Source organism: Sander lucioperca, chromosome 19, assembly GCF_008315115.2.
Source record: "Sander lucioperca isolate FBNREF2018 chromosome 19, SLUC_FBN_1.2, whole genome shotgun sequence".
In the NCBI taxonomy this organism is placed as follows: domain Eukaryota; kingdom Metazoa; phylum Chordata; class Actinopteri; order Perciformes; family Percidae; genus Sander; species Sander lucioperca.
This window is the reverse complement of record NC_050191.1, coordinates 6,513,365-6,523,456: the sequence shown is the minus strand read 5'-3', so window position 1 is coordinate 6,523,456 and position 10,092 is coordinate 6,513,365. Positions and strand designations below refer to the sequence as shown.

Here is a 10,092-nt window from a genome sequence, read left to right as displayed (position 1 = left end):
GGAGGCCACTGAGGGATTGGGGGACTTCATAGCATTACATTCCACTCATTGGTCGGTTTGATTGTTTACTCATTTCAATTAGCAGTAAGTGCCAGTTGCTACATTCTTAGTCTTGCATTGCCAGAACTTCCTCCACAGCGCTGCGGAGGAGGGTCTGGCTAGTCCACACAGCATTCTGGGATGGGAGAAAAACGTGCTGTCGTTTATTGGCATTTCTTTAAACCAATCACAATCGTCATAGCCTCTGGAAGGAACTTGTTTTGTGTACATGTGTACGTTCAAAAGTTGTTTTAGTCGTGCAACAGAAAACTTAGATTGGACAGATAGTCTAGCTAGCTGTCTGGATTTACCCTGCAGAGATCTGAGGAGCGGCGGAATTTCCAACGGCAACGGAGCAATCGTGGATATAGACTGTTGTATTCTTAAATGTGGCTTCAAACGCCAGAAAAAAACTTCAACTGTGCATTCTCTGATTGTCAGCCACAAGAAATAATAAAGACAATGATCACAGTTTTAAATCAGTTGTACATTTTAGCGTAAACATTTATTCCTTGAACTTCCTGACTGCTTGCCATGCTCACTGATAACTTCATGATCTTTGGCTGATAAAAGCAAATTGATCAAATAGATGTCAGTTATATGAGGATTTACCTTTTGTTTTTAAACTACAAGCATTGACGATTTTCTGACTTTTGCATCTTATTTTTTTTCTCCGTATTAGTGATTTCATAATCACGATGCTCTCTAATTGACCTTATATCTGTGGGTAATGGGTTTATTTATGATTATGAAAAATAGCACTGTGACAGATAAGAAGTAACATTAATCCAGCTTCTGCCTCTCATCAAGTTATGTCAGTATGAATGCAAACTTGACTAAATCTGACTATGAAAAAAGAGAAGCCATCACTGACAGTTTCAGGAATACTACATAACGTTGTTGTAACAGTATCTACGTTTCTATAATCAAGTGTTAAATAACATCCAATTTAGAATATATTTAAAAAACACACACGCACACACATTTGGAAGATGATGGTTGGTACTGCTGGTTAGTATAGAACTACATAAAAAAACAGCCCCCTTTTTCTATCCCAATCTACATCACAAATTTCAATTTTTTTTTCAAATTTCAAATCTTTCAAAAATAAAGCTCCAAAAAAATGGAAAACCTAAATTTCTGATAGCTCTGATGTGTTTCCTCTCCGAGTCTATTTGTCAGTCCAAGATTTCTCAAAGCATCTAATGACCTTGTAAAGGAACACGATATAAAGAAAACGAATGAAGGATTGAATTTACTTTCCCAAGGAGCAAAATCAAAAACTGTGCCAGCGGAGCCGCATCAGGTGTTCATTTGTTACCTTAAGCTTGTGTGGCAACCATTATTTAATCTTTGAGTTAATAGCTTTGTAGATGTTGTGATTTCCTGTAATTAAAAGCTCATTGAAGGCAGAGGAGTGGAGCTCTGGCCTCTGATTGGCGGGAGGGAGGCGTCAGGCTGTGTGTGTGGAGGGGTTCCCCTCAGTGCGCCCGACCGCAGTCCAGTGCGTAAAGAGTGCAGAGCAGAGCAGCGCAGCGCAGCAGAGAGACTCTCTACTGCCTACTGTGTCCGTCACCGCCGGGATTACCGTTTTCTCTCAGTCTGAGCAGACCTGCGCTCTAAATGAAGTTTGGTTCTTCTCCGTGATTTCTTCGCCATGAGCTGTCTGGATGTGATGTACCAAGTGTTCGGTCCTCAGCCTTATTTCAGCTCCTACAGCCCCTATCACCACCAGGTATATATGGACCACATATTCTTTATCAACTGTTTTTTTCAAGAGCTCATACACTACTTTTCTCTGCACTGTGGACTTTATATCGGTTTAAATGTAGGCTACGGAAAACTTACTAGTACTAATATTTAGGTTTTATTAAATTAAAACGCCAATTGAAACTTTATTACATAGAGATTAAGCAGCTACTATTACACATTCAGTCATTAGCTATGGGTATACTTTCTTTATAAAACTTAATTATTCCACTCCTACGGTCCTTAACACTGTCTACACCATAAAACGCATGCAAGGCATGGTGTAAAGGCTATGCGCTACTTGGAGATAAGACCGAGTGCGTAAAGTTTTATTTGAAGCGAATGTAATGTCTTTTGGGTCACTGTTCACTTTGTTTGCACTTATATCGATATTAATCTAATTTCTGAGTCTTCACACGACCATGGACCTTGTCTTTAGATAGAAAGAAAAGTTGTTTTTTTAATAACACTCGCAGATGAGCTCTATCCAAGTCGAAACTGACAGATATTATGCATCATATAGTTACCTTTACTTTGTATTAAAGTTTTTTTAAGAGTGTTTTTAGGGTTTTTACATAAATGATTTTATTTTTTTTGCAGAACTTGACTCTTGGTTTGTGGTCATACAGTCCAACACAACAAATGACTAACAGGTGTAATCTGCCAAAAGTCTCCTTCTCATTTCCTTCTTAATGTTAAATGAGTAAAGCATCATTTACGATTAAAATCAATTATGTGTCATCATGTTTTGCGCGTTGATACCATTTTTTTTTACAGCATAATTGCTGCAGTAGCCTAGTTGCCTAAAAATTTTGTGAGGCCTTTCTAATTCTGTTGAAGGTCTTTTTTTCCACTCTCTTAAAACCTCTCAGTCAACATCCAGGCATATTTCACATAGTGCCAAAACTCACTCCGTTTGTCTCCTAAACAGACTCAGGATCAGCCAGTCTTCCCATGCTACACACCACTGTTTATATATATATATATATATATATATATATATATATATATATATATATATGTACATTACGGTTTTTTATGATCTGTTATTTTGTATGGTTTTTCTATAACATTTGCCATACAATAATACTTATGGTACAGAGGTTAAAAAACTTGAGAGTTCCATGTCTTTAACAGTAACTTAAAATAATCTCATATAAATATAGTTTTTGCACCAGCATCTATTTATCATATAGGCCTAAGTAAAAAAAGTAATAAAAGTGACAGTTTTTTAGTCATTGTGTGCAGCAGTAATGAAATGCAAAGTTGTAATATGTTAAAACAACCATAGTACTCTACATGACTGTGTACTGCGATTTATATCGCGATCCAGTGGTAAATGAAAAGACAGGTGAACTAGGTTTAATTGTCGCTCATTAAAAGCCACCAATATCAGCATAAATGTATTGTGTTCAAAGCATTATTTTTTAAATGCTTAAATAAAAGCCACACCCTCGGGTTAACACATCAGTTTGTCATCATTGATGTCAGTTTGTACATAAATAGATGACAAAGTGTTTAGGTGGATTTATCACCTACTACACACCTGCTGTGTCCTAAAAAAAAAACCCCAAACAAATATTTATGAGGGTTTGGAGGTCAAATGTCACATTTTGGTTTAATTCTTTCTAGTATCTAAAATCACCCAAAATGCATCAATGCAAAATGAGGTGTACTAACGGGACACTAGATAAACACACAGTTTCATAACACACATATACTGTATATCTGCATGTCCTTCTTAGAAACTGGCCTTGTATACCAAAATGCAAGACCCCCAGGACAGCGGCAGCCGGCTCGGACCCCCGGGCCCCCCGTCCATCAAAGAGGAGGACAAGGAGCTGCCGCCGGGAGCCGAGTACCTGAGCTCCCGCTGCGTCCTCTTCACTTACTTCCAGGGAGACATCAGCGCTGTGGTGGACGAACACTTCAGCCGAGCCCTCAGCCACACAACCGCGTATCCTGCCTCAAGCAGCCACAAGGCCGTCAGAGGTGTGTGTGTCTTTGTGTGTGTCTGTCTGTGTTTGTCTGTCAGCGTTGAAAAGCCACTGAAAGACCTTTTTGCACCATCATCGGGACACTACATTTCACCAGTTTTGGGAAATTCTGGTTGTGCTGTAAATTCATGTAATTTTGGTTCCTTCTGTTGTTGATATTGTGGGACTGAGGCTGTTAAAAGCTAATATAATTTCCCCCTGATTCAGTAACTTTGTCTTGGTCTTTAATAGATTTCCACCAGGTAACATTCTTCAATTGCAACAACCAATGCTGTTTTTCTTTACTCACTCCAGTTACTTCAGAATTCAGAGTTACGATCTGAAGTACAAAATCTGTCACTTTTTGCTGTAGAGTTGCACTGATGTTGGTTTTTGATGGCCGTTTGATCTGAAGCTGCTGATTTCCAATTTTGCTCTTCTATTCAGTGTCATTTAATTTGACCTTAAAAGAAATGCGTACAGAATATTTTGGGATACTAAAACTCTCCCCTGTAACCAGAGCAATTCTGTATAAAACTATTTGTGTGAAATCTAATAAAGTGAACTTAAGGTTTTCGCATAAACCACTAGAATAACGATCTCTTTTACAACATGCATCATCAATTCATTTCCATAGTGTTGGATGACATTGGCTGAATCATATATTACATATATATTACATTCTATCTATAAATATGTGGATATCATAACAGCTGGAGAATAATAGCATTTTGCGAGCTGCAGCTTTTGTTTATTGTTACTCAGCTGGCAGTTTGTTTCCCCTTTGACTTCGTGTTTGATGGAAATATAAAGTTAAACCAAATAGGGAGTGGGTGTAAATAACACACAGCAAATATATAATAACAATATGTTGAGAAACCAACATTGTGTGTTACGTCGATATACAGAAGATTTTTTTCATATTCCTTTTAGTGTCATTGCATCGAGACATCCCACTGTCGCTCACGTTAACTGGTGATTCTTTTATTATTGATGTCTATCAGCTACAGATGTAACAGGATACTCAGATAAAATGTTATACCAATGTTTAAACTTAGCAGTTTCAATACATATAAATGGATGATAAAAACTAATACAGAAGGATTAATATCTTTTTTTCCCAATCTTTTGCCGAATCAAAAACAAGTCAGTATTCCTTAGTTAACAGCCGACCTGCTTTATATTTCATCTCCTCTCATCTCCTCTCACGGCTATTTCTCAACTCCAGCAGCACTGTGTAATTTAGCGACTTTTGAATCCAATAAGAAACAAATACGGCAAAAATTACCACACATTTTTTGCAGGGATTTACATAGTTTTTGGTCAATAATTGCTCAAATAGGTGTGAAGGTGAAGTTTAAAAACCCCTTTTCTCAAGCCAACCCAGTATTAATATTACTCTGTGTGGGTGATATACAGTATGCCTACTCTTTACTAGACATCTCTGTATTTTTTTAAATACAACTTTCATTTTGTGTTGATTATTCCTAGGGCTGTAACTAATGGTTATTTTCATAATCCATTAATGTGTGGATTATATTCTCCATCAATCAACTGTTTTGTTTGTAAAATGTTAGAAAATTGCGAGAACTGCAATTCTCGACATCTTCAAATTGCAAAGAGTCCAAATACCCAAATAATAATCATTTTACAATTATGTATAACAGAGAAAAGAAGTTGTAACAAATAATTCACATTTCTGCTTTGAAAAGTGACAAATGAGGAATCGATTATCATAATAGTTGCCAATTCATTTTCTTATTTTTTCAGTCGGCCAATCAATTCAACTGTAATAAATTCAGCAAAATGAGAGCTAAATAAAATATCCTCAAAAGACATATTTAAAGAGGAACAGTTTGAAAATTAGGTATTATCACCACAATATATGACTGAAAGTTTCTGAAAAACAAGTATGTGGACCTTGTGATAAAAAATTCTTATCAAACTATTTCCGAGATCAAGAATGAACCTTCAGCCTCAGTAAACAAGCTTTCTTTATAACATACCTGGGTGGATTTCTTTTGTTCCAGATGGATCATTCCCGATGAGCCAGAGAAGTTTCCCTCCGTCTTTCTGGAACAGCTCCTATCAGCCGTCAGTCTCCTCTACGCTTGGCAGCGCTCTGTCAACTCCTCACACAGAGCTCCCCTTCCCTGGGGACCCATACTCCTCTGCCTCCCTGCACAGCCACCTCCACCAGCCCAGCCCTGACTCCTGGCACCCATCCCATCACCACCACCATCACCACCCATACTCACTAGGGGGCGCTATAGGCAGCCAGGGCTCAGCATACCCGCGTCCAGGGGTTCACGAGATGTACGGCACGGCGTTTGACCCACGTTACGGTTCTCTGTTGGTGCCATCAGTGAGGCCTCATCACCGTCTGACGTCCAGCAGCTCGGTACCAGGACCCAGCGCCTCGCCCTGTGACCTGGGAGGGAAAGGGGATTCAGGGACGGGTTCGGCCTGGAGTGGCGCCTTCACTGGAGCCGGAGCAGAGATCGGACTCAACATTGACACAGGTATTGCCAATTTTTCACATTAAACGTAACCCAAAATGAAATTGACAGAAAGTCGCAATCTGTGCACGAGACAACATCTTCTATCCTTCAAATAAGGAGAAACTAAATGGGGAGTAAAAAAAGAAAGAAACCCCAGGAATATTAGTGGTGGAGAGATCCCTCTTCCAGGTTGGACAGACGTGCAATAGATGTACAAAGTAGACAGATATGACAGTAGTAAAATTGTTGTACAATATGGAGAAAAAGAATGACATCATCTGTCATCATTCAAACTTAGGACAAACAATTTGGTGATTTTCTGTGAGCCAACAATCCAGTCTAGTCAAACACCACAGTGCTGTTAGTGCCTAAACATAGCCGTAAAAAAGTTGAATACAGTACTCACCCGGCCTGGCGCCATGAGGGGTCAGTTTACCTCATAACGATCTGACGACCCACCGATATTCTGTCTTTCAGAGGCTGTAGCGTGCTCATTTGTAAGGCTAGATTGAAGACATTGGTATTATATATATATAGATTACATAAGGAAATCCATTGGTACCAGCAATGACATGCTAGCTGAACGGTAAGAGAGATTTTTTTTTAGATTGATGGATATTAATTACCAGATATGCAGCAGTTTATTTAGCTTGAAAAGTCTAGAATAACACAAGAAACTGAGTTACAGTCTTAATTATCCGATCTTTCTCATTCCGATGTTTATCCGATGTGCTTCTGATTGGGATTTGCCAATACTGGTAACTGATGTTGGTAAATTACAATACGGAGAATATCTATTCAGTGTCAGGCATTGGAACTAGATTTGCTTTGACTTCCATCTGCTGACAAAACCGGTGAACAAGCAGTACAAAAAGTTGGACAAAAATCTTGAGACTTTGTGTGCTTACAGGCACCGGTTCCCTTTTACCGGGGAAGTCAATTTAAACAAGATAAAGTCGTGATCCTGGCATTTACATTTATTGAGGACAAAATGACCTCACACAAAGCTTTAATGATTTTACAGTATAACCAATGTTTATACATTCTCGGTAGAACGACCGAGTGTGGTCGGAACATAAAATGATCGGAGCTTAGTGTGCGGTCATTTCTTCTTCAACCCATGTGAAAACAACCGGTGAAAAAAGGCAAACGCAAATAGCAACATTAAGGTCAAGCTGACATCTGTCATCTTTGATAACAGGTAGATTTAGATGATTTTTCACTCTTCTATATTGACAAGTGTCCTGCTTGTTTTGGCTAACACCTGTCTGTTTAATGCACAACCATTCTGAGAACTAATTTCTTATTGTTGGAAGTGTTTAAATGAAAGCAGCATTGAAGACATTGAGTGCCAAAGTATCAACATGAAAGCATGAAAAACAGATTTAAATGATTTTTCCCTGGCCCAGATCAACTTACCACAAGTGGTTTAAACCAACAAACTGACTGTCAATCAGTACCTTAACACCAGCTGTCAACTTCCTTTTCTGTTGCTGTCTTGCTTTCATCCACTCTCTGCCTCGGGCAATTCCTTCTGCTTTTATCAACAAGACATTTGCGCTTCTCTTTCTAATCTCCCTTTTCTTGCTTTTCTTTTCTTCCACTGCCTTTTCTTTTCCTCCTTTCTTTTCTCCTCTCTCAGGTCTGCAGGCACAGGATAAGAGCAAGGATTTGTATTGGTTTTAGACACTGCTGAGACTCTTGCCCCCAGCTTCACTCCTACTTCAACTGTAGCCTCTTCCCTATACTCCTGCTCTTCTCTGTTGCTCTGCTGCTGTTATGGGATGACTGAGAGAGAAACTGAAAATCAGTCAGACGGCAGTTTTGTGCTGTAACTGCTTCTGGTCTACTTGCAGCTCGTTGTTACGGAGGACTTTGCAGCAGCAGTACAGCCCTGCTAAGCTGAAAGCTGACAGTGTGGATACAAAACGAGCGTGGAAACAAAAGTGAACTCACGGAGGAGACAGAGAATCTGGCCTTGACGGATGTGGACAAAGACAAGACTCTTTGTGCTTCTGTAACAGGCAGGGACAACATTCCTAAACTTGAAAAAGTCTGGGGACAGACGGACAGAGACATGTGCTGTCAAACTCCAAAGACAAGCGCTTGAAGGACTTGGCAGGACTTGCCTCACTGGGACAACTGGGCAACAGACACTGGGAGTGTTGTGGCTGGAGGAAAGGCTGTGCTGGTGTTGAGGAGGCCGCACAGCAAGAATTTGGCAGACTGTGAAGGCAGGAGTCCAAACACTTTGGTTTACATGTAGTATTGGTTCAATGTTAACTGAAAAAACACTGTCAGTATTTTATGGCACTGTACAAGTTAAATTAAACAGTTCTGACTGATAACAAAAGCTATTTAAGTAATGATTTTGATTTTCTAAGTGTTTCAAGTAACAGCTGCAACAGCTTTACAGCTGTGTCCCAATTCCATAACGTGTGGAAGCAGGTTTTGAGTATATTGAAACAAGACAAAGTGTCCTTAAAAAAGTCAGTAAGCATATGAAATTATATATGAAACTCTTAATTTATAAGTGTGCAGTTGATGTTCACCATTGTCCCGCAATGCAAAGCACAAAACAAATGGAGGGGCTGCAGACAGCTGCAAAAATATATACACAGGTGAAACAGCTCCAGGATATCTTAGAAAACAGAAAATAATTATTAAGTCTTTGTTTTTGTTTTTTCTCTTTTTGAATTTTAATTGGCAGTGGCAAAGTCACAGTTTGACTGACATGCATTTGGGGCACTTACTTTTTTGCATTACATGACATTTAGCTGACGCTTTTATCCAAAGCGACTTACAATTGCTATATATGTCAGAGGCCACACGCCTCTGGAGCAACTAGGGGTTAAGTGTCTTGCTCAGGGACACATTGGTTGATGTATCGCAGTGGGAATTTAACCCAGATCTCCCACACCAAAGGCATGTGTCATATCCACTGCACCATCACCACCCTACATCTTCAGTTCCTGTTAGTACCTTTGAGTATAGTGATTTCTGGCATGCTAATTTCCCATATTAGAATTTGCATATACAGTAAAGTTGACCATATGGATACTGTTTACATGTAGTATGGAATTGGGACACACTTTTCTCAGTAGGATGTTACAATGACTGGGGAGTCAGTACATTTAGTGATTTGCAAGTCAAATAACAAGAAAATTAATAGAAAACTATTTTGATTATCAGTTAATAATTGAAGTCATTTATCAGGCACCAAACATTTGCTGCTTAAAGCCGTTTCATATGACTGAATACTTTTGCACTGTTGGTCATACAAAACAAGCAATTCAAATATGTCACCTTGGGCTCTGGGAAATAATGATGCCATGTTTACCCTTTGTTTTGAAAGTAATGGATTGAAAATAATGACAGTGACAGTGACATTGCAGCCCTAATTTAGGAACTTTCCATGTGGTTGGAAAACATTTTTAAATGCACATTTAAAAAACACTGCAGCAGCTGAATAATGATTTCCTGGTCCATGTTGAGTGTTATCAACTTCAACTAAACAAAGCCTTTAAGCTACCACAGATAGAATGAGGATGGGGATTTTTAATGAGAATAATGCTTACTGGAGCAACCACCATTACACCTCTTCACTTACCTGCAGATTGGACTGTGCTAATGTCTTTGTTCTGGAGAATTATGAAACGTTATTTTATGCCGAAAGCAGAGATCATCACAAAAAAAATCACTTAGACTGAAGAACAAAACAAATGTAAACTTCACACCAATGGCTGCTGAGAGAGAGAAAGAGGGGAGGGGTTCCTCTGATGAATGAGGAGAATGACGGCTATTTGAAGTCACTTGACTCTTTCTCT

The 10,092-nt window shown here is 39.0% G+C and overlaps 1 protein-coding gene across 2 annotated transcripts; it reads left to right on the top strand.

The window, feature by feature from the left end:
- The first annotated feature begins 1,529 nt into the window (after positions 1 to 1,529).
- vgll2a (vestigial-like family member 2a) lies at positions 1,530 to 8,618 on the top strand. Of its 2 annotated transcripts, none has more exons than XM_031313866.2 (4): positions 1,530 to 1,774; positions 3,534 to 3,780; positions 5,795 to 6,286; positions 8,122 to 8,618. In XM_031313866.2, the coding sequence occupies exons 1-4, from the start codon at positions 1,697 to 1,699 to the stop codon at positions 8,169 to 8,171; spliced, it is 867 nt and encodes a 288-aa protein (XP_031169726.1). In that variant the 5' UTR covers positions 1,530 to 1,696; the 3' UTR covers positions 8,172 to 8,618. The 2 variants fall into 2 exon arrangements, with proteins under 2 accessions (XP_031169726.1, XP_031169727.1); XM_031313867.2 differs by having other exon boundaries at positions 1,531 to 1,774; positions 7,908 to 8,618.
- The last annotated feature ends 1,474 nt before the right edge of the window (positions 8,619 to 10,092 follow it).